Source organism: Tamandua tetradactyla, chromosome 2, assembly GCF_023851605.1.
Source record: "Tamandua tetradactyla isolate mTamTet1 chromosome 2, mTamTet1.pri, whole genome shotgun sequence".
NCBI classification, from domain to species: domain Eukaryota; kingdom Metazoa; phylum Chordata; class Mammalia; order Pilosa; family Myrmecophagidae; genus Tamandua; species Tamandua tetradactyla.
This window is the reverse complement of record NC_135328.1, coordinates 106313207-106339017: the sequence shown is the minus strand read 5'-3', so window position 1 is coordinate 106339017 and position 25811 is coordinate 106313207. Positions and strand designations below refer to the sequence as shown.

The following is a 25811-nucleotide window of genomic DNA, read 5'->3' as shown; positions in this document are numbered from 1 at the left end:
CAGGACCGAAAATTAATCTATGAATTATTTTAATACTCCAAACACTGGATATTGACTGACTGCTACCCTTGCACTGCTAAAAAAGATGCATTCAATTTAGCGCAAGAGCAGGGCTTCATGAGTTTTCCTACCTCTTAGTTCAAACATGTCAACATTCTGTAGCTAAGTTGTGAAATTGGTTAAAAGCCCCAATAAAGTAAAGTGATAAAGACGCAGGGTAGAGAATCTTTGGGAGAGCCACAAGCATTTACTCCCATTTCAAATGAATCATGTTAATTTGAATTCTTACAGTGACTGCTTTAGATATGCTGATGTCTCTATTCTGTTACTTCAGTTACTGCTTTGGCTCCACAGACCTATAAAAGGAACTTTCATTGCTCAGAGTGATGGATGCAGCACCTTACCCCTCAGGCACACAATTTTAACAAACCACATAACACAGCCAAGATCAGTCAAAGAAAGCTCAGTTTAGCCTGCAGGCGCTAAGCACTGCAGTCATTCGTATAGACACCATAACTACAAGCATTTGCAAAAGTGATTCCTGTGCCCACATCTCCCAAAATAAGCCTTTGACTTTCCCAAGGAAAGAGTTCTCTGGTTCCCAGGGATCCATCAGGACGTTCAAACTGTAGCCATCAGAGCAATCATTTATCTTATTGCTAAATAGTTGCCATGGTAGAACTGTAAACTATTCCTAAGACCTTGTGCTTGTATCAAAGTCAGGAAACAGTATCTATCATTTCTTATCAAGGCAGTTTAATGAAAGAAAGGAGTATAAAAGTCAGATTTTCACAGAACTAGGGGAAAAGATATTGCCTCCAAAACTGAGTTATTCACTCATATGCTACATACCTACACACATAAAATCTGTTGATCAATTCCCCCACCAACACCATACATTTCCTAAAGAAAATAGGAGGGTCCAATAAATACAAAAATTGTCAGCAAGAATGCAGAAACATATATATATACCCTGAAAAAGGATCAGGATGACTAGAAAAGTGTCTCTACCTTACTAATTGAGCAATTTTCAGGAGTAGTTTTTGTAATTACGACTTGAATTCTAAATACCAATTCAGAGCTCTATCCATACCTCTTTTGGGGCTTCAACTTCATCTTCTTTGTAATGAGGAGGCTAGTGACATTATTGCTACAAACTTTAAAGCCCAATGAGTCTAGCTATCCAAGTGGCATCTCTTTTAAGACCAATTAATTACTACTCATTTAAACACACACATACATTCTTCCCAGTGGTGTGGAATAACCAAGTCCAATGTGGTGGTGATGTGGAGGCAAAAGGCAGTGCCTTAATGGAATGCTAGATCCAGCAAGGTTCAAGCAGTAAATCAGGTAGAACTTTGTGATACTTGCACATCTCAGAGTCCTTTAAGATAACACTCAAGTAAATCCATCTGGTTGAGTTAATAATTAGTTCAAAATTATAACAAGTTAATGATACACAGAAAAGTCATTCCGGGTACATGATGATACAGCAAATTTGTGACACAATTTGTAGATAATACATTCCACTGCCTTTCAATTTTATTTCCCACTCTGACTGGAACATAAAAAGACATTTAAAGAATATAGGACCTCAAATAATTCTTACATAAATATAGGCTGGATTAAAATGAAAATAAAAAGCATTCCCTTAAAAAATCATGCAGGGTGGGCCATGGTGGCCCAGCAGGCAGAGCTCTCGCCTGCCATACCAGAGACCTGGGTTCGAGTTCTGGTGCCTGCCCATGCGAAAAAGTAAACAAATAAATAAAAAAGAATCATGCAGGGTTGTGGAAAGACCTCTTAGAAGCTGAGACAGACCCTGGCCACTTCCATATTATGGGGCTCCTGGAGTATAATAAAATAAAGAAATGCCAATATAAGTAGCATATTTATTTTAATGTTTACTTATATCTAATAGCAAAAAATACAACGCAACTATGCTACTCTCCAGAGAGGTTCAGAATAAATAATATACATTAATTCCTAGTATACTATAAGCAGTTCGACCCAGCAACAAGGCATGAGATCAAACTTTTCAAAGGGACAGAATGTCATATTTCAGTTTAGCCAGGGCACCTCTGAAACTGTATAGTTATATTGTTGGGAGATACTGCACAAATATGAAACCCAGAGCCACATGATCTCCTAAGCCCATATTCCCGTTATCCTGTCACCAGTATAAAGCCTTGGAATTTGCTTAGAGATTTGTAATGTGGTCAGGGACTTACAATATCAGTTACACCAAAAACACAAATATGTGACCTCAAATATCAACAAGTACTTAGATACTCAAATGTCTATATCTGTGCAATGATCATCCTTTACCTCAAAACACAAATGCATTGTAATTAAGTAAAATCTAAGTACTGAAGCTGGAATCACTAGAATTCAGTAGGGTTACAAATGAGCTAATGATCCATGTGTTTGTTGGTACTGAAAGGAGAGAAGGCTGAGACCAATGTGAAGGCAGAGTGAATTCCTCAGGGAAAGAGACGCTCTGAGCTCTATGGGGACAGCCTACATAACGGCTGCTGAGGAAAAACCGAGCACGATAGCTGTTCTGAACCTTGGCTGCACATCTGTATCACTTGGGCCACTACTGATGCCCAGACCCCACCCAAGATCAGAGGTATCTTTACATTCCACACAGGAATGTGCAGCCAGGGTTGAAAGTCACTTGAGTCAGGAGAACACAGGATCAGGGAAAGAAATGCTCCAATAATCAGGATGGGAGTAACTTGCAAGGGGACAGAACATGCTCGTTCTAGAAATGATCTGGAATAGGTGTGTGCTAGGAGGAGGGGTGTCCAGAGATGAGGTCCTTTCTTTTTCACCAACAGCACAGAATGAAATAGCTCTGTAGAGGAAAGAATATTCAGATGGCTAAAGTAATAAGATAAATTCAATGTTCTTTTCCACTTTAGGCTGCATGATGTCTCCATCCCCCTGTACTCTACGTATTTAAAACATTCTATTTAATCACCTGCTCTCATCACACGGTAGAGAACTGGTCACTTCTCTGCACAAAACTGCTCGTGGCCTCCCTCCTTACTCAGGGAAAATCAAAAGCCCTTATGGTACATGGACTACGAAGACCTACAGGCTTGCTCCTCAAGGTGTGGTCCCAGGCCCACCAGCAGCATCAGCATCACCTGGAAGCTTGTTAAAAATGCAAGAATCTCAAGCTCCACCCCAGGCCCACTAAATCAGAATCTTCATTTTTAACAAGATTCCCAAATGATTTAAATGCACATTAAAATATGAGCAGCACTGTGGCCATGGTGGCCCAGCAGGCAGTGTTCTCGCCTGCCATGCCAGAGACCCAGATTCAGTTTCCGGTGCCTGACCATGCGAAAAAAAAAAGATATATATATATATATAATATAATATATATATATATGAGCAGCACCAACCTTCAGGATCTACCCCAACTCCCCAACTCATCTCCTCCCACCCTCCTCCTGCTAACTCTTAAATCAACCACAATGGCCTCCTCGCTATTCCTCCAACATACCAGGTTCTCTCCGGTTCAGGGCCTTTGCACGAAATGATCCTTCTGCTGGAGTTTGCTTCCTCAAACTTCTGAAGGATCATTCAGGTCTTTGTTCAAATGCCACCTTCTCTATAAAGACATCCTTAGCTACTATCTTGTTTAAAATTGAGGGAAAAAAATTACAGATAATTCCTGTTTCCTTCTTCCTTGTTTTTTATCCATAGCACTTATCACCAACAGGCATATCTTCTGTTTTCTTACTCAATTGTTTATTAATAGACTCCCTGCGATAGACTGCAAAATGCAGCTACAAATTCTTTTCATCATTTCTTATCAAAAGGTGATGGCTATCTCTCTCAGCCAACACGACAAGCAAACTCACTGCCCTCCCCATCTCTACATGGGACATGACTCCCAGGGGTATAAACCTTCTTGGCAACGTGGGACAGAAATCCTAGAATGAGCTGAGACTCAGCATCAAGGGACTGAGAAAAACCCTAGAATGTGCTGGGACTCAGCATCAAGGGTTTGAGGAAACCTTCTCAACTGAAAAGGGGAAGAGTGAAATAAGACAAAATAAAAGGTCATTGGCCGAGAGATTTCAAACAGAGTCGAGAGATTATCCTGCAGGTTATTTTTAAGCATTATATAGATATCACCTCTTTAGTTAACGTATATTAGAGGGGCTGGAGGGAAGTGCCTGAATGTAGAGCTGTGTTCCAGTAGCCATGTTTCTTGAAGATGATTGTATAATGATATTGCTTTTGCAATGTGACCACATGATTGTGAAAACCTTGTGTCTGATGCTCCTTTTATCTATGGTATGGACAGATAAGTAAAACATATGGATTAAAAATAAATAAATAACAGGGGAACAAATGTTAAAATAAATTTAGTAGATTGAAATGCTAGTGATCAATGAAAGGGAGTGATAAGGGGCATAGAAAAAAATTGGGGAAACAGGCTAAAATATATTGGGTAGATGGAAATACTAGCAATCAATAAGAAGGAGGGGAAAGGGGTATGGTATATATGAGTTTTTTTTATCTTTTTTCTTTTTATTTCTTTTTCTGAATTGATGTAAATGTTCTAAGAAATGATCATGGTGATAAATATACAACTATGTGATGATACTGTGAGTTATTGATTATATACCAAGAATGGAATGATCATATGGTAAGAATGTTCATTTCTGTATGTTGTTATGTCTAAAACAAAAAAAAAATTTAAAAAAAAAAGAGGTGATGGCTAATTCTCTACCCCTTGGGTCTGGGCTTAGATATATGACTTGTTTTGACCTATGGGGCATTAGCAAATAGAACACAAGCAGAAATATGAAAAGGGTTTCCACATTGACGCTTTCTCACTCTTGCTGCTGAGATAATCTCCTGTCACTAAGGGAAGAAGCAGGAGAAGTAGCCCAAGACATATGGTCAGTTACCCCCTAACACAAACCAACAGCCAGGACCAACCACCAGACATTGAATGAAGCCAGTCCCCAAATGACCTGCGAGGTGACTGAGTCAACTCAGTCAAGTATCGTCAACTCACAGAATCCTTACAATAGTGGTTGCTGTTAAGACACTAAGTTTTGGGATGAGTTGTTTTGAAGCAAGCTGATATACTGCTCCTATATCAGAATGCAAGTTATAAGAAAATAGGGATTTTTTTGCACTGCTGCATCTCTAGGGCATAGTACGTGCTTCCCACAATGTGGGCAGTTTAAAATATCTGAAATGAATGTTGAAGGACAAAATGATAGGGAATGGAAAATTCACAAATGAAATACGTGAAAGAATGGAAAGGCTGGACCTCTAGCTGAGAGACTAGTTTTCTCTGGGTGAGACACGGACCTCCTGATTCCATCTGCCCTTTCAGAGTCAGCTAGGTCAAAATAAAATTTTGACTACTTTGCAACAGAACATTTTAGAAAAAAAAATCTACAAGTTCACATGCAATGTTTCAAATGTATTTAAAATAGCTCTAGCTTCATGGTGCTTAACTTGTCTAAGAAGCCCAGCCATGTGACCTTTAGAATATTTTTCACATTATGCAGCACTTAACTCTCCTCATTTTAACTTATTCCGATTTCTAACAGATCGCAAATCAGTGAACCAATCACTGCATCTTGCCAAAGAAGAAAAATCTGCTGCTATGGATTCATTTCAACAGTTGGAAATTCAGGCCAATAACATTCTAAGCCTCAGATGTTCCCTAGTGTGTCCACATCACATAAATAAGTGAGTGCACAGTTACCCATGTGTGGGTGAAGCCAGTTCTCCAACAACTAAGGCATAATCGCCCCTGGAACAGGGAGACAAATTTAAGTGGATTCTGTAGCAGTGAGCGTCATAATTCTGAAAGTACAGTGTGGCCCTCCGAGAAAGCCAAGCCAAAAGCGAGTTCTCTATTAACATCTTGTTGAAGCACAAAGTTAACATGGTATTTTCATCTGATAGGGAGAAATAAAAGACAACCTACGCTACACTAAGTTTCAGTATTCTTGGAAAAGAAAAAAAATAAATAAAACAACAGATTTTCACAGAGGCCTACCAGCCATTAAATACATATATCTGAATATATGGAACAAATCTCATTCAGAGACTTGACTAGACTAATATGTGTTATGGTAACAATTAACTGTGGCAGCAATTAAGTTCTAGGTTTTTTTTTTTCCAGGAAATTTGAATTTCCTGTAAACAACAGAATCACACACACACACATTTGCAAATACCTACTATCTGGCTTCTGATTTTTGAGGTCTTCCCATTAACTCACCGGGTTCTTATCCAGAATATCACATAATTCTTTTTCTCGCCTCCTTCACATATCTTAGTCCTTAGAGTTTGTAAGGCTAAAAGGAGAAAGCTGCTGTGAGTCTACTTTTGTATTAGTCAAGACAGACAGCATTCCACTGTGGCAACAAATGACACCCTCCACCCACCACCCACCCCCCCGCCAAAATCTCACTAGCTTAAAACAATAAAAGCTTATTTCTAAGTGTTTCATGTCCACCGTGGGTGGGCTGAGGGGGGCTGTTCATTGTACGTCAAGGACCCAGGCTACTACAGAGCCCACCACTTGGAGGAGCTCCCATCAACAGGGCAGATGCAGACCACTCCAAGTGGTGTACTGACTGTTAAAGAAAGGACAGGTGCCACTTCCACTCACATTCCATTCTATGGCCAAAGGAAGTCACATGGCCACACTTAAAACCCAAAATAAGGAAATGCAATTTCTTTGGACAGCCAGGAAGAGAACCAGAGATATTCAGTGGACTTATGACTGCTGCAGCTTCTATTTACTCCCTGCCTCTACGTATTCACAAGAACTTATTCATTTTAGAAAATATTTTCGAGGGCGTTTGAACTGCAGAGCCATCCTCTAGGTGGCACGTAGGATACAAAGATGACCAGACAGAAATCCTGTCTTTAAAGAGAGTGCCATCCAGCAAAGGAAATAACATATACATACAAATAAATTGAATCCAAGATGAAAATGTTAACTATCAATAAAAAGAAGTATTCAGTGTTTAATGAGAGTTTAAACAAAGGAGGTTTCAGCCACAGGGAGCTTCATTGGAGGGAGTGACATCTGAAGGGCTTTGCACAACAACTGAGATCTGAACCTGAGGATGTCCAGGAAGTGGGAATGATATGAGTAGAGGCACAGAAGCAGGACATTGCAACTCATTTGCAAAGGATGGCAACATGTCTAGGTTGAATGATGTCTACAGTACTAAGAAAAAAGAAGGAAAAATAGTAAAGGCTTTTGAACAGAGAAATGGGTTTTGAAGGGAAAGACAAAGGGGTCAGGGCAGGACCAGTAAACAGTACAAACCAGAAGTAATAAAGGCCGTAGCTTCAGTAGATACATCAAAGTTGAGGAGGGAATAGTTCTATAGAGCCATATACAAGATGAAAACACTCAGCTTCCCAAAGTTCCTTTCACCCGTCTAAAGAACTGATCATTTGAGGCTTGGATCTGAGAAAACTGATGAGGTAAGGTATGGAAGACCATCTCAGTGGAGAGACTAGTTTCGGACCATATCACACAACCAAGAGAATGTCCCTTTTGTAATTAAGAAACTCACTCCCAAGGATGCTTGCTGAATTTGTCCTCAGTTTGATGGTTCCGATCTCCAAGGGTATTTGTGGAACCACTCCTCAAGGCCTAAGCCTTAGATTTAAATTCAATTATTTGGCTCTTCATGTTGGCCAATCCAGGTGGGCCTGCTGTGAGCCTTTGACCATCACAAGATTCTGATGCTTGTTTTAGACAGAGATTTAGGATCCTTCATGTGCAACAAATCTGCTCATTTTTGCTACCTACACGGCTTCCACACAAGCAGTAAACTCTTCCTGTGATCTAACATGTTCTCATGACTGAGCAGTTCCCTCTCTGTGGGACTCTCTGTGCTCTTCTTCCCACTGTTCCAATAGACGCATGACGTCCACGCCACCCCCGGGGAGATGATCACAGCCAGCAGGGTCCTCAGGGTTCTGTGGGATCCACGGAAAGGCACTCCCAGCTCTGAGATGGGGCTTGGCCCCCAGGAGTGGATGCTGTCACACTGTGTACTCTGACCCTCACATAAAGAATTCTCATGAAGTCAAAACCAGAAGGAACAACCCTGCTGATAGTGCCAAGGTCTGAAACACTTAGAGATAAGGGTTAGGCTATTTCCCAAGAAGCACTGGACTTTAGATTCAACACACAAATCACTCATTAGTGCTAGATCACTGCTTTTTTCCATCTCCTATTATAGAATATTCTCTGCCTTGTTGGCCTTTCTTATTGACTAGGGAGTGGAATTTTTGATAAGTTTTCTCTAGGGTGTAGATTTATTTTGTATTTTATATACACTCATGCTTATAAATACCTTACAATTACTTGTATAGACCTAAACAACATGAGAGATGGTACAGAGCAATCACTAAGTCCCTACAGGTGGATCAAAAGAAAAAATATTCTACTAAATTCCCTGTGGGAATTTTGGGCAAACTGCCATGAGAGTCAAAGAACTGAGAAAATTACCTCCAGAAAGAGAGATGGGTAAAGAGGTGACAACTGAGATGAGCCTTCAAGAAGAGATAGAACTTCGAGAAGAGCAATGTCAGGTGAATATTCCACTTGGAAAGACTGGCACAGACTCAGGAAAGCGCTGAGTGTATCTGGTGAACAAGGGGAAATACAGCTTGGTTATGTCAAGTGACAGAGTAAGACAGACGACGGCAAAAGTGTTTCAGGACTAATAGGTGGAGTCTTTTAAAAGCACAGAGAAGAAATCAGTTTAAACGCACCAGGTAAATGGGAGCTACTGGTTTTTGCTTTGTTTTGTTTGTTTTTTGGAATGGGCAGGCTCTGGGAATCAAACCAGGGTCTCCCGCATGGCAGGCGAGAATTCTACCACTGGGCCATCATTGCACTACTGGTTGTCTTTGAACTGGGAGATGGCATAACCAAACTGAAGCTTTAAGATCATCCACTCTAACTTCAAGCTTCACCACTTCTTCCCTGTTAACTAGACTCCATTCACATGGTCTGTTTTCTGTTCCTCTGAGGACTTTGCACTAGCAGTTTCCTCTGCCTCAATCTCACGCAAGGCTTCGAAGTGTTTGCTCCCTTTTAGCCACCAGGCTCAAGGGTTCCTCCCCTCTGAGCCTCCCCCACCAGCCTATCCAAATGAGTTCTCTAACCCTCCCTTGGTCACTCTTTACTAATGTGTTTGGTTTCCAACAGCACTTAACAAAATCTGAAATTATTTAATCATTTCATTATTGGCTATGGCTCATCTCCCCCTACAGTATAAACTCCATGCGAGCAGATTCCTTGAGACAAATATAGCAGTACTGTGCCTCTAGCAATGGCTGATAAACAGGCATTCAATAACTAATTTTAACAGCTTTACTGAAGTATAATTCACCTATCTAAAGTGTATAGCTCAATGACTTTTAGTATATTGCAAAAATTACCAAAATTGGGGGTACAAGGGTAGTTCTGTGGTAGAATTCTCATCTGCCATGTGGAAGACCCGCGTTCAATTTCCGGCCCACGCACTTCCCCCAACCACCCCCCCCCAAATTCAACAAACAGTGCTGCAATAACAGGACAGTCTCATGGAAAAAGAATGAAATGTGACCCCCACCATACAGTATAAAAAATATTAAAATAACAAATAAATAAAACACCACAATCAATTTTAGAAAAACTTTATCACCTCCCAAAGAAACTCTATCACATAAACTATTCCCAATTTCTTGTCTCCCCACTTTGCCTCTTCACCCAACCCTTTCAACTCTTGGCGTCACTAATCTACTTCCTGTCTCACAGATTTGCCTTACTGAAGATTTCATATGAATGGAATCTTACAATATCACTTAGCATAGAGTTTTCGAGGTTCATCCTTGTAACACATATCAGTAATCCATTCCTTTTCATGGGCAAATAATCTCTCTTTTTTTTTTGGATTTTGCTCATCTAAAAACAATTTGGATTGTTTGCACTTTGGGACTATTATGAATAATAACACTACTATGAACATTTGTGTACAAGTTTTTGCAAGGGCAAAAACTCATTTCTTAACCTTGTGTTTGATGCTTCTTTTATCTACCTAATCGATAGATGAGTAAAACATACAGATTAAAAATAAATAAATAATAGGGGGAACAAATGTTAAAATAAATTTAGTAGATTGAAATACTAGTGATCAATAAAAGGAAGGGGTAAGGGGTATAGTATGTATGAATTTTTTGTTTTCTTTTTATTTCTTTTTCTGAATTGATGCAAATGTTCTAAGAAATGATCATAATGAAGAATATACAACTATGTGATGATATTGTGAGTTATTGATTATATATCAAGAATGGAATGATTATATGGTAAGAACGTTTGTGTTTGTCATGTTGAATTAAAAAAAAAAACATTTCTTTTCAGTGTATCTCTAGGTGCTGAGTTGCTGGGTCATAAGGTAACTGTCTTTAACCGTTAGAGGAATTGCCAAACTGTTTTCTAAAGTAGTTGTACCATTTTACATTCCCACCAGCAGCTTACGAGGGTTTCATTTTCTCCACATCCTTGCTGACACTTGGCATGTGTCTTTTTTATCGCAGTGGGTGTGAACTAGTATCTCATTATGGTTTTTCTCCTAAACTTATTGTAGTAAGAAATACATAATAAGAAATTTGCCATTTTAAGCATTTTTAAGATTACAATTCAGTGGTATTATTCGTAGTGTTGTATGACTACCACCACTATTTCCAAAACATTTCATCACCTGAAACACAAAACTCTGTACCCTTTAAGCAGTAATTCCACATTTCACCCTTCCCCCAGGCCCTGGTAACCTCAAATTTACTTTGTCTCTGTGCATTTGCTTATATGAGATAGTTCATAAAAGTGGAATCATACAATATTTGTTCTTTTGTGTCTGGCTTATTTCAGTTGACATGTTTTCAAAGTTCATCCATGTTGCAGCATGACATTATGGTTTTGATTCGCATCTCCCTAATGGTTAATAAGATGGAGCATATTTTCACATGCTTATCGGTCATTTGAAAGAAAGTCTACTCTGATCCATTGTGCCTACTTTTTTTTTTAACATGGGCAGGCACTGGGAATTGAACCCGGGTCCTCTGGCATGGCAGGCAAACATTCTTGCCTGCTGAGCCACCGTGGCCCACCCCATTATGCCTACTTCTAAAGTCTTGTCCTTTTATTCAGTGTAAGAATTCTAGATACAAGTCCCTTTTCAGTTATGATTTGTGAACATTTCTCCCAATCTGTGGGTTCTCTTTTCACTTTCTTGATGGTATCCTCCTCTAACTATTTCTAAAGTGAAAAGAATGAACAGAACTAATCTTTAATGACAGAGTATACCAGTGACCAGCCCATAAGTATGTGGCAAGTGAGAGGCATGGCTGTGCCTAGAAGCTCAAGTCACCTGTTCGCAGCCTTGCCTTCTGCTCACTGGTTCTCAGCATCATCACCCAGCCCATGGGCAATGACATCACCACACGATGAGCCAAAGAACATAGCATTTGTAAATTGGCTTGTGAGAACCAACCAAACAATAAGTTGCGCCATGGCTAAAAAAAATAAATGAAAAAAAAAGAGGAAGATTTGCTGGAAGCTAGCCTGTAATTAAGCCTAAATGGTTTACAATTTAGTTTTGCCTTGAAAAGCTTTGAAATTGATGAATGGGCTCCCACACCCACACACACAATATTAGTTAAATGCCACTAAAATAGGGCCAGGATAAGCAAGGAGTGTTCTTCTAAACTGACAGTTATGGGTATTTTACTACAAATTACAGGCTCTTGGACGGTCTCCTCTCCCTGCACTGTATGTACTCAAACTAGCTGAGCACTGTCCAGTTTTATTTTGGTTGAGAAACGTCAACTAGAGAAAATAAGGCACAAGCCTGGGAACATCGATATGGAGAAAGCTGTTATATTTTTACAGCTGTAAGAACTTCTCAGCATAGAAAAATACCAGACCTTAAGTACTTATTACAAAAATATCAGGCCTTAAGTACTTATTACAAATATATAAATATGGTGTGTGTATGTGTATATATATATAAGAATTTTGTCATCCTGGGAAAGGCATTAGGGAAAGACTTGGTTTAAATAAATCTTAACTAACTTCAATGCTGTCATGGTACCCAAAAATGTAATTTTCCCAGGATAGAATTAACCTCCTAGATAATGCACAGAAGATTAAAATAGAAATGTAATGCTTTCTTTGTGATGCTTACCCTAAATTAAGAATCAGATTAACATAAAAATATAAACAGGTTAATTTAATACTATAAAGCAAGCTAAAAATGTTATTATATACAGAACAATTTATAAATACTTTTTCAAAAGTGTATTTTAAAATATATCTATATTCCCATAAGGAAGGGTGGTAAAGGCTAAGAATTCATAAAAGACATACCAAGAATATTGCTTCATTGTATTAGATGACGTAATGTATGGAAAGTGAAGATACATGATAAATGTTAGTTACAATTGTTTAATATAATAAAGAGACAGAAAGTAGGCTGACAACATAAGGCAGAGGTAAACCTAAAACATGACATAGCATATACTATTGAAAAGTCATCCCCAAATATATTCCCTATTCCTGGTTTCATGTTCTCTGTTTACACTCTTCCCTCTATGTTCATTGCTCAATCCAATCTTCAGTTTTTAAATCAAATATGGGAAGATACATTTGGGAGTTGGAAGCAATCACCCATGTGTCTGTCGTTATTACTTACGTTTACACAGGACCTACAGTGCAAATAATAGCTCACACAGGTGTAAAGTAGAGATAATACCAAAATTTATCCAAGGAAAATTAAAGTATGGGACAAACTTCATATTTATCAGAACAGCGGGTACATCAGCACAACTTACTTAGAATACTCATTTTAACCCAAACTGATAACCCTTCCAATATCCTCACTTCAAACTTGTTTGACTCTTTCCAATCCACAAGCCTTCACCTGTTCCCTATCTGGTTAGGCCACCAGTATGTCCACCCCTGGCAGACCTTATCATCCCTGAGAATACCTGTAATTGTAGCTTAACAGAAAAACACCCTCTGGGTCAGCACTCATCTTTGCACTTTTACCATTCTTATAGATATTGCCCTCCCTTTTCGTTTTGATCAATATCCCATATACCCCACACATACCTACTCTTTTGGTGCCCCCATCTTATTCTGACCCCACCACTTCCTCATAGCCTGGTCACTCAGGTCAGTCATTTCAAAGATGGTGCCCTTTATTCGAGAATCATTCATTTGTTGGCTTCCCAGTTTCCTTTTTTTTTTTCTCCCTTCTCTCACACCCTGGTATATTCTAACTCCCTATTTTGTCCTTAAAAATCTCAGGCTCCTGAGCCTGAGCAAAAAGGCATAAAAGAAAAGCCTGTTTCATTTATTTACTCATCCATTTAACCGCTACTTACTGAGCAATGGCACAATGCCACAGCTTTACCAGTGTAACAGCCTCTGTGCCAACCACCAGACACACTTGGACCACACGGCACTGTCCACACCTCCACTGGTAACTGTCTTACTATACAAGAGGCAGGGGCAAAACTGTTCTTGCTTTTTGAGAGCAGAGAATGTCTTATTGGAATCTGTATGTAACACGGTGGATTCCCATGTTTGCTGAACCAACAGGTTATTTTACTTCTTCTCAAGGATCTTCAATATTACCCTTTAGTCTGCACAATGAAGTTGAAACTTCCTAGCCTAAACATTTGAAGCCTTATATGAAATGCTCTGCAATGTGGGTTTTCTTGCTTCACATCTGCCTTCCATCATTCTGGTGACAGTAGCCCATTTTCCTCCTTCCCTCACTCAGACGGTGGGATCACCCATCAAAGGTCACTATCTTCCTCACTTCAAAGTGGACATGTGACCCAGGCTGATCCATCAAAATACTGACACCTCCCTGGACAAAGTGATTGGCCCAAGAGTGGGCATGTGATCCAATCGGGACCAACTGGAGTCTTTTTCAGGAGAGAATTTCAACACTGTAAGAGAGGTTTTAAGAATCACATGAGCTTTGCTATTTTGCTACCACATGGAAAGGCCCTGCCTGAGAATGAAGCTAATATAGGGAAACAGAATGACGTCTGCTCTTAGTACTACCTCTGGCTTTTCTGCTGGATATGTCCACTATTACTCTCCTGATACTCTTGGATCCAGGAGTGTTTCAGAATTCAGAATGTTTCTGGTGTCCTTATAGATTCATTTACATAATGCATCCTATGTCTTATTCTATTATTCATTCATGTTCATTACTAAGGCATATGATTGTCACAGGGATCCTATGGTATTATGAGTCCCCACTTGAAAAAGGAAAAACTAAGGGACAAGTTGGTTAATTAAAGGAAAGGTCCTGAATTTCACTTCTGACTCTTAGTCTTTCTGGTCTTTGTCTTCCTCTCAGTATTATCATTAGCTAAAGAGTTTATTGTTTGTTTCTCCTTGGTACCCTTAGAGATTGAAACTAGTGAGAAACTGCATGGGTAACTTTACTGTAACCTATGTGCAAATTTAACTTTGCCAGAATATAAAAACTATGTGTCTACATAGAAGTGCATAAATATGTATATGTATGTATATGTACATTTATCTGTATTCTAGTGTAAATGAATGTTTATAAGCCTTAATTTTTTTTACCAGCCAGAAAGCCAAAGTAGGCTTCTTTCTCACTGAATCTGACTTTAGTTTGCTGAGTGATAAAGTTGCAAGGCAGAGCAAATCCTTTAGATACTTCAGCCTTGGGGAAAACCCACTCACAGCTTCACACAGTTTGACCCGACAACACAAATACCCCTCCCTACCCAAGGGATATTTTGGGGGTCAGGACTCGCTCCCTGAGCCAAAGAGTCAAACATTGCTGGACATCTTCCCGGCACACTACCCTGCCTTTCTGGCTGATCTTTAAGGTTAGGGCCCCTGGATATAAGCCCATGAACAGTACTGATAAGGCAAACTCAGCTGCCTTAGATTCACAAAAAGGCAGTTTTTCATTTCAAACAGAGCCCCCAAATCCCCAATGGCCACATACAAAGCCATTCTTTGTCTGTAAGGTTAATGCACAGACCCACCACCACCACTATGGCAGGTACTTTGAATTGCTTTTTCCAGTAAAAGATCCCCTACTTTCCCTCCATTTTTCTCTTGTGATAAGCAACATACAAATGAAAGTGGCTAGCTGAGGGCATAGCTGAAGTTCTTGGGCTTAAGCTGCTCTGTGTAAAGTCAAATGCATCACACAGGGAGGTCCACCTGAGACCAGCGAGTCGGTTTACTTTTCTGTTCCCAAAATGCCTAGGAATTTACTAGGAGTGCACAATCCACTACCACACAACCCATTAGACTAGCCGTGTCTCCCCTTTTCCAATGCCAGCCACAAGCACATGGAAACTTCCCTCACACTCCACTGTTCATCAACATTCCAAGCATCCCCTAATCACTACCAGGACGGAATTTATCAGCAGAGTAGAAGGCCCTCAGGACATCTCTGAACAAGGTTCTTAATGCTAAAGTTTCTCTCCCCACTGATCTGGAAAATGCATCTTCTAATCTGATTGGTATAAACTGTGTTCAGAATTAAACAAAATAGAAATTCACATATGACAACACAATTTACCAAGGTAAGATGCCTTATAAAATAATTAGTCCAGATATTTTTCTTCCCTTTCTCCCACCTCCAGCAAGCATGTCCCATAATATTTAATAAGCTACAATAAGGACCAAGGAGGGGGAAGGGCACTGCTATGACCAATCAGTCACAATTAGTTCAGAATTCCAACTATTTTAAATTGTTAGCTGAAATGAAAAAACACTTCCCCAGTACACAAAGCTCTGATTCAGTTCTTCTAACTCAGTTATCAGAAGTTTTTCTCATCTTCAAATTTTGCATCTTCCAGTTTAAAATGTCTTCCTTCCTCCATATCTTAATAAAGTTTCAACTTTTCTCTTTGGAGTCGGCCTCCATTAAGTTCAGTGACTTTCCCGTTGTCACTGACCTTCGAAATGGCTTTCACAGAGTTTCCAAGTTCCAATGTTTTCAGTGGGGACTCCAGGTAAAATATTTTCTCATTACTGTTTGCATCTGGCATTACCCTTTGGAGTCCAGTTTAAGATAAGTTATATTGTTCGCAGAAGGACTGTTTTTTTGTTTTGTTTTGTTTTGTTTTGTTTTTGCTACTGGTAATCTCAGACTTGGACTCAAGGGTTATAAGCAATCCACAGAAAGATAAATGCAGCTATTACACATTCCAAACAATCTTATTCATCTATTCATAAGAGACCTTCTCCCTGAGGTTCAAGTAACAAGAAATCAACTGCTCCTCATTTGTAGAAGATTTAGCCCAAAGGTCTACATTTAACATTATGTCATGTCTTGTCCTTTTTTTTTTTTGACATTTTTATTCTCTAACCAGTAGATTGTTAGCTCAAAGGGGAAAAGCACAGGCTGGTGAGAGACGCCTAAGGCATTTTCCTCAATCCCCCATGTAGGCCAGCAGGCATGCACCCCTACCCCTGCCAGCGCAGCAGGCACTGGTTGTATTGGACACTTAAGAAGGCTTGTAGTTAGGGCTCATAGAGGATGGCAAGCAGAATATTCAACACCTGATACTAACACAAGGCAAAATATATCTGCTGACAATAACCACTACTTATAATTATTGTTTCAAAGCATAACCATTCACAAACTGAGCATTTTGTGAATATCTACGAAAATGTAATGCTATCTCTATAACCACAGGCAAGAAAACCCTCATTACTGTTCAAGCATGTCTTTTAGTTTGATTGTTTGTTTGTTTGCTTCTTGTGATACATTGCACATCCTATCTTTCATGAACGGAAGAGGCATACCTAATCGTTGTTGTATAAATCTTCAGGCCAGAAATTTTTACCTCTGGTTACTTTTAAATAGTTAAGTTGCTATATCAAACATTACATCTACTCTAAGTAGATGGGCTACACTGTAGTTTTACTGTGGTCAAAATTCACTACCTTTTCACCTACGATATCACACCAAAGACATAAAAAAATACTACCACAGTATTAAGTGACTTCAGAAAAAAAAAAGACAGGTTTCAGTTCCAATTTGTGATACCTGAAGTGTGATTCCAAGCACAAATGAGTAAGGATGAAGAGAACCTTTCAGAGACACAACATTCACAAATTAGTTACTGCCCTAGTTGAACCACACTAAAACACAGCTGGCTGAGTGATGGAAAGAAAGAATAACAAAAGAATGCCTAAAGTGTTAAAAGGTCAGAGTAGTAAAAGATGAGTGAGAAATACATTTGGCTCTTACAGTGCAAGGATATTGCACGTGTGAACTGAATTTACTACCCCAAAGACTTAGAATAGGGTTACCCTCTTTTGATCTACAGAGGAAATGCTTTACACTGTAAGAATAGCTGATGATTTTAGACTGGTGATGGCATCAGTTCAAGGGACCCTCTGTAAGCACCCAATTTCCTCATTAGTGTTGTAAACACCACCATAGTGTTTAGTGTTGTTTGTGGGCAACCATTCTCCATCATTATGTTTTAAATGAAAAGTCATGTATGACTCTTCACTATAAGGCCCTCTGTGAAAATCAGGTGAAGCTTTTGCTGCCACTGGAATATTTAGACGTTGGGTTTTGGTGATAATTTCTCACCTCTCGCTCTGCCAGATTCTGTAATATCTATACTCTATTCAGTGAGTTCAGAAACAAGTGTTCCTGTCCTTACTCGTCGTGAAACATCTTAGATTAAGTTCAGATCTGTTTGAACCAAATATCTGTGAATTAAGACCAGATGCCTGCTTCCAGTCTACCAAGCCACTAAATCAGAATTCAGGGAAATGGGAATGTTAGTTTATTTCTCTTTCCCCACAAGTGATGGAGACAGTCCCTAAAAGGTAAGATACTTGGGGTAGTGGGTCTGGGCCAGATAGTCCTGGGTTTGAATCATGGCCACCATCTAGCTGGGTGACCCTAGGCAGCTCACTTAACTTCTCAAGAGTCTTGGTTTTCTCATCTGCTGTCAATGAAGTCATATGCATCAAACAAGGCTGTTTTGAAGATCAAAATGTGTATGCTCAAGAACTTATCCCTCCAAATATGCAAGGCATATGGAAGATGTTCAGTGTTAGTTGAGCCTGAGAGATGAGTCTTTGAAAAGATTACATGACTACTCTCAGGGATAGCCTTCTCAGTTACATTCCCTGGGCATAGGCAGCACCCAAATGTAAGCTCATGGTAAAAAGACCTGAACAGCCTCAGTGTTTTCTTCCAGAGGAAAAAAGAAGGCTATAGAACCCTAGCAAGACACCGGAAGGGAATGATTCCGCAGATGACAAGGCAACAAACTCTAGCTGGCTTCTCTGGCTTTCTTCCTGATGGGGAGAGGGTGGGGGTCGAGGGTTCAAACAGTGCCCCTTTGCCCTCTCAAACCTCCACAGGACCTGCTCCTCTGGCACATGTCCTCCCTCTGGGTGGGCAAAAAGCACGGCCTCCCGGTCAGGCTCCTCGGAACTTCTCCCGCCACCCACGCTCCCCAGGTCCTTAGCTGCCTCGCTGGCACTCTATCTCCTTTCCCGGTGCCGAGTTCTCAGAGCTGCCAGGGGGTCCCCGTGCTCCAAGACCCGCGTTCCTGGGCCTGGAAAGCAATGACATCAAAAACCATCTGCGTTCTCTTACTTCAGCCGCACCAGTCCGCATCTTTTTCTCTGCGGCTGCCGCGTCCAGGCGCCGAGGGCGCTGACCCCAGCCCTTGCCGCTACTTCCCGCAGCGCGAGCAGTCTCAGAAGCGCGCCTGCTGCGAGGACGCCCCTCAGTATGCTCCCCTCCCATTCCCAGCGGGGAGCGCGATGGAGGGCTGTACGGAGTGTGTGCGGGGGGGAGGGGTGTACTTGCTGGAACCCGCTTACACAGTTCCCTCCACACCATTTCTAGCAGGGGTTCGGGGTTCGGAATCTCGAGGAAACCAGGACGCTAACCCTAGTTAGCCCGGCGGAACATCCAAATCTGTTCCGTTTCTAATCATCCCCATTGCATCACCTCAATTTATAAGCATTTTTTACTCAGCAGGGCGACTCTCCCTACAGACTGCGAGAGGCACCCCACGAAAACCTCGCACCCCGCTGCTGGCCCAACTGTTGCCCCAAGGCTCCGACTCTTGGCCCCGCACGTCTCGCCCCGGGAATGGTGGTTTTTCCGTTATAGAATCCGGTCGACCCGACACGTAAGTTTCCCACGTCCCGCTTCGATCCCCACCATCCCCCAAGTCCGGAGGCCCCACGCGGGTCGGGTGCTAGGGAGGCGAGGACGCGCGGAGGTCTCTCCCCAGATCCGCGCTCACGCCTGTTCCCGCCCCCTCTTTCCACCCCCGCCTCCCTCCTCCCTTCCAGCTCCAGTCCTCGCGCCTCCTACGACCAGCGGTTCTCTCGCCCAAGAGGAAACTTCTTTCTGGGCGAAATTCAGGTCCGAGCAGGAAAAGCTTTCCCTTCCGTGCCGTCCTACCTCTTCCCTGTTCTCGAAAATCACAAGGAGCGGTTCCAGGGCCCCCGAAACACCTTATCCCACCCCCCCCCTGACGCCCACCCGCTGAGATTTTCCCTCAGGCGACCAATGCTCTTTGACTTTCCAGGTCAAAAGGTCCCGGGAGGGTCTGAAACAACTCCAAATTTTTCCAGAGACCCTACCTGTCCCGCGTGGCTTGTAAACAAAACACAAACCCCAGCAACTTGTGTGTGTGTGTGTGCGTCTGTGTGTGTGTGTGTGTGACAGCGAGAAAGAATATCGCCCAGGAGTTAGGGCAACAGCTGCAACAGCACATCTGGAAGAGGGGGAGGGGGTTGACCCCGAGGGCGCGAGAAGCGGGGTTCGCAAGCACCAGTCTCCCCGCCCCAAGCAGCTTACAGGGCCCGAGGACGGGTCAACCCGGCATTACCTGTCCTAAATTGATGAATCCATACTTGCTGGCGATGCGGTTGGCCTCCGGGAAGCCGCCGGCGATTTTGACCGCCCAGTGGTTGGTGTAAACGCGCGTCCTGCACACGGGGAGCAGGCAGCCCCCGAGCAGCGCCAGCAGGCACAGCAGGTCCAGCCGTCCCGGGCAGTAGCAGCGGTTCCCCCAGCCCATGGTCCCGGCGCCTCGCTTCTTCCGTTGCCCTGCTCGTTTGCTCGCTCCGCGCACTAAACGGCGCGCACAACTAACTTCTCTGGCCTGGGCCGCCCGGGCGCGCAGCCCCCCGGCTGCCGCTACTCGCAGCCCTGGGCGATCAGCAAGAGGCGGCGAGTCCCGGCAGGGAGCAGAGCAGCGAGCCTCGCTCTGGCCCCTAGACCATCCCTGGCGCTGCGGAGACCTGTGCTCCCAGCTCTCGGGCCAGCGGGACGGTCGGCGGGCGCTCCCGGGCTCCGGCGCGCGAGGAAGCGGAGTGGGGCGGGCGCCCTCCGGCAGTTGGGTTTCGCTCCGCTGGACTCACGGACTCTCCAACTCGACCCCGCTCCTCCCAGGGCCCCGGAGCGCGGCGGAGGCGGTGAAGGCGGCCGGCGGGGGCGGTGCAGACAGCGGCCGGGCGCCCCCTCTGCTGGCCCCGGCTCCCAGCGCGCGCTCGCTCGTTTGCTGCCTCGCGCTCCCTCGGGCTCCAAGCAGTGCGCGGGGAGTGCGAGCGGCAATGGCAGCAGCGCCGGCTCTGCATAAATGACTGCCGCCCCTAGCCCCCCTTAACACCCCTCCTTTCCCACCTCCCCCTCCTCTTCTCCCTCCTCCTCCCGCCCCAAAGCGGCTGCAGCCAAGCGCCAACCAGGTCCTAGCGCCGTCGGGTTCTCCGACTGTAACCTCCAGGGTTCCGGGCAGCAGAGGGCTTGGGAGGAGGGCTCTGTGTTCGTGGTTTTACCTCCCTCTCCCCATTCCCTCCTGGATTTGTATTAATTTACCGCCACATACCGAAAGACTAAAGAGATGTACACGCTGGTGCGCGTCAATTGCCCAGAAGATTCATTCATCCTCCCTCTGAACGTCCTTAAACAACTAAGTATTTAAGGAGGTCACTTGCGTGTCAATTATCGAACAAGTAACCTGAGCTTTTCACTTCGTTAATTTTTCAGGTTTTTCAGCTTCTGTTTATTTTACACATTCTGCTCCCGAGGGAGACTGCTACATAAGACCTTCAGGCGCATCGACCCTTGCAAAAGGCAAACCAACGTGGTTCCAAAGCCAAGTATGTTGCCAGCTAACTTTCGAAATCGGTGCATCTGACACTAGGCAACGCCACGGGAGAGTAAAATTCCAGCCGTGGAATTTAAGAAGGATGTTTCTATGAATATTTGGTAGGAAAGTAGGTGGAGATGTCGGGCCAAGGGAATAACTTTATTTGTTGGACTGAGTCTGATGAGGATTTCTTTTTCCAGCTTTTCTAAGCCCAGTCCTGTAACAGTGAAAGACTTCAATATAAAAAGGACCACAGAGGAAGTTAGGTCTTCTTTACTGTACCAGGCACTGTACTGCAGAAGGCAGGAAGGATTTTGGATGAACCTGCTTCTCCTTCACAGCCTCTCTGCCTTTTTAAGCATAGAGCTATTTCTTGTGAAAAGAAAAAAGGCTATCTCTTAAGAAATAATTTAACCTATCTTAAAAGTATTCATTCTCTCCTTAACAATTTCCCTCCCCACTTCCGCCCTCCTCCCCCATCCCACTCCTCCCCCTATCCCAGATAACTTTGTTCTTTAGCTTTAAATGTATGGAGATTAATTAACCCACCGCACCTATAGTCTTGGGTAATGAATCTTTTATCTGCCTCCGGCCTCACTTTTCTTTTCCTTTGGCTGAAAAGTATTTGCAGACTCAAAACTCTGCTAGCACCTTGGAGCATCATAGTTTATGATATTTTACAACTTGTATAAGAAATGTTATATTATTTGATCTTCAAAACAAGCCATGGAATACCATTATCTGCACATTAGTGGTGAAGAAGCGGTGGATCAGAACTAAATCGCTTGTAGAAAGAATGTATTCTTTCATTCATTCATTTATTGGGTAATTCAACAAATCTGTTTTTGGTATAGGCTTTTTGCTGAATACTGGAGAAATGAGGGGGAGGGAGGAGGTAAAAAGAATTAGTGGAATTCAGACTCTCTAATTCTAAAGTAAATGTGATTTATTAATATTATTGTGATCTTTATCACTACCATTTATAGGTGAAAAAGCATAAACCCTATGCTTGAGCTTTAGAGTTTGGCACAGTCACCTACTGGCCAGTCCTTTTGTACAGATCCCTTCCATCCTTTTCCAACCTTGGAAACTTGGTGTCCATAGTCAGTCTTCCTTTCCTCCGAATTGTAGGCCTTTGTGTAAGTGTCAGGTGGGAAGCAGAGCGGGAGGGTGTATTCACTCTCTACTTAACAACTTCTCTCCCCACTCTGAGGAACTGCACAAGGCTGCGTCTTGAGTCCTGTGGGTTTTCTCCAGGATTCTGGGGCTGCTATTGTTTAGGACTGCAAAGGTAGTATGAAAGGCTTCTCTCTGAAAGCCATGTTACCTCTGGGCTTCAACTTCTAAATAAAGTGAAGAGAAATCACTCACTGGACCAGCTTTCCTGAGGCCTGGAGACTGTTTCCTAGGAATGGCAAATTACTCATTGATATTTTTTTCTCCATGGTGTCTTTCTCTTTCTCGTTCCACCAACACTCTTGCCTTCTGTGAGCATGCCCTGCTTGGCATGCACATACCATTCACTGCACTGAACATGAGAGAGAATTGGAAAGTGAAGTAGGAAGTGGGCAAGCCACTTTGCCGCTTTGTAAACCAAACCCTGGGCCAGCATTTAGCTTACTCAAAGGGCATATTCTTCCATTTGGACGAACTTGTATTTGTAAGGGGAAAACCCAGCTCTATTAACCAAGGAAGATTTGGAACCCCCTTCATCTGCCAAATCAAATTTATGAATGTAGAGTCATTCATTTTATTGTCTGTCATCTTTGCAGTTATCGTCTGCTTCAGTTAGAAGAGCATTCTCAGGACTGTGATTCCTAAACTTAAACGATAGTGAAGGCCCTCTCCCACTGACACCCAGGCACACCCTGCTTTGGAACCTGCACAGGTGAACTCATTAGTTTCTTAGAGCCTGTTGGCCAAGAATGAAGTTTCTAGATAAGGATCAATAGCTGCAACAAAGGATATCTTATTTCGTGACCTTGGCTGTGCTGGTTATCATAGCAGCCGGATTACAAATACCTCAATAGCCAAAGAGAAGAGGAACTGATAAAATAGCATTAATTAGTATAAAACCATTACCGATATTGGAAAAGAAGCTGAAATCCAAGGCTTGCAGGAATGCTTCTTTTTTGTATTTGGACGATATTGCTGCGTGATTTGACCCTCCACTCTCAATCTGGAACTTGCCATTGGCAGGAAACCAGGCAGTTTCAAGTTTTACTTTGCCTTATACTTAGCAACATATTACATGATAATGAGGCCCTGCTAGTGTTTGGCCTCTTTACCAAGGTCCCTTACAGCTTGGAAAGAAAATTTCAGTGAAAGGCAATGAAGAGAAATCCAGGCAGTTTAGTAGAAGTAGTGTAGAGGAACCTCCACAAGGAATCATCTTGAAATTCTGCAAATGGGAATTATTCTGGGGAGAATTTGCCTCCTCAGTTACCTCATTTATGCCTTTGCTACATGCTTTACTGGAAATTGACCTTTAAGATATTTTCTAACCTGAGATTCTGTGTATTAATGATAAGTTGGTAATGGGCAGTTTGGAGCCAACCAAGGGGAAAAAATGTTACTAGACATTTCATGGCCCAGTAGAAGAGTTGGCACAGCTGTGGGGATCCTAAACAGTTTTCCTGAATATTAAATTCAGAAAGTTTGTCAAATTTAATAATCATAATAATAAATTATTGTAATAACTACCATTTACTAAGCAATGCCAGGCACTGGGCCAAACACATTTCAGGACTTAATCTCACATACAGAGCATCAGAATTGAAAGGGAACGTAGATGTCATATAAACGAACTTCTTTATTTAATAGATAAGAACACTGAGGTCAATAGAAGACTAATTTGGAGGACAGTAACCCTACCTGGGAAGTTAACAAATGGATAAGTAATATAAATAAAATAAAGGAAGCGCTGCATGGACTGAGGATAGCAATGCACTATGAATCAAGGATTAAAACTAAAATTAATCTACTCTTAATTGATTAAGACATGAATAAGATAAACCCTATCAGGAGAATGAAAACTTGTTGAAACATTTCAGATTCGTTAAGTGTTCATATGCGACCATTTAAAATATATGATCTGTGACATGCATGTTCCAAGGGTAAGAGTTTTTCAATGTGTGATATCACATTTACAGCACGATTTTTTTTTTTAATTGTGTAAGTTTTTTTTTTAATTTTTTTTATTAATCTAAAAAAAGAAAAGAAGTTAACACAACATTTAGAAATCATTCCATTCTACACATGCACTCAGTAATTCTTAGTATCATCACATAGATGTATGATCATCATTTCTTAGTACATTTGCATCGATTTAGGAAAAGAACTAGCAAAACAGCAGAAAAAGATATAGAATGTTAATATAGAGAAGAGAATTAAAACAATAATACTAATATATATATAAAAAGGAAAAAGAAAAAAACAAAAACAAAATATACAAACACACAAACAAACAAACAAAAAACCATATTTCAGGTGCAGCTTCATTCAGTGTTCCAACCTAGTTACATTACACTTAGGTATTATTGTGCTGTCCATTTTTGAGTTTTTGTATCTAGTCCTGTTGCACAGTCTGTATCCCTTCAGCTCCAATTACCCATTATCTTACCCTGTTTCTAACTCCTGCTGGTCTCTGTTACCAATGATATATTCCAAGCTGATTCTCGAACATCGGTTCACATCAGTGGGACCATACAGTATTTGTCCTATAGTTTTTGGCTAGACTCACTCAGCATAATGTTCTCTAGGTCCATCTATGTTATTACATGCTTCATAAGTTTAGTCTGTCTTAAAGCTGTATAATATTCCATCATAGGTATACGCCACAGTTTGTTTAGCCACTCGTCTGTTGATGGGCATTTTGGCTGTTTCCATCTCTTTGAAATTGTAGATAATGCTGCTATAAACACTGGTGTGCAAATGTCCGTCTGTGTCTTTGCCCTTAAGTCCTTTGAGTAGATCCCTAGCAGTGGTATTGCTGGGTCGTAATCCATTCTGCCATTCTATGTCTTTTGATTGGGAAATTCAGTCCATTAACTTTTAGTGTTATTACTGTTTGGATAATATTTTCCTGTACCATTTTGGCTTTTGTATTATATATATCATATCTGATTTTCCTTTTTTCTACACTTTACTCCATACCTCTGTCTTCTGTCTTTTCGTATCTGACTCTAGTGCTCCCTTTAGTATTTCTTGCAGAGCTGGTCTCTTGGTCACAAATTCTCTCAGTGACTTTTTGTCTATAAATGTTTTAATTTCTCCTTCATTTTTGAAGGACAATTTTGCTGGATATAGGAGTCTTGGTTGGCAGTTTTTCTCTTTTAGTAATTTAAATATATCATCCCACTGTCTTCTAGCTTCCATGGTTTCTGCTGAGAAATCTACACATAGTCTTATTGGGTTTCCCTTGTATGTGACAGATTGTTTTTCTCTTGCTGCTTTCAAGATCCTCTCTTTCTCTTTGACCTCTGACATTCTAACTAGTAAATGTCTTGGAGAACGCCTATTTGGGTCTATTCTCTTTGGGGTGCGCTGCACTTCTTGGATCTGTATATTTAGGTCTTTCATAAGAG

The 25811-nt window shown here is 41.7% G+C and overlaps 1 protein-coding gene across 3 annotated transcripts in view; it reads right to left on the bottom strand.

Annotated features, from left to right (window-relative positions):
• The window catches only part of PCSK5 (proprotein convertase subtilisin/kexin type 5), a 441103-nt gene extending 420452 nt beyond the window's left edge, over positions 1-20651 (bottom strand). The window contains exon 1 of one of the 3 annotated variants that reach the window (XM_077148451.1): positions 19963-20651. In XM_077148451.1, coding sequence (XP_077004566.1) covers positions 19963-20154 — 192 coding nt within the window. In that variant the 5' untranslated portion in view covers positions 20155-20651. Of the gene's footprint in view, positions 1-1093; positions 3267-19962 lie in introns of those variants that run through there. The other 2 variants (XM_077148453.1, XM_077148452.1) reach the window with 2 other exon arrangements.
• Positions 20652-25811: the final 5160 nt, after the last annotated feature.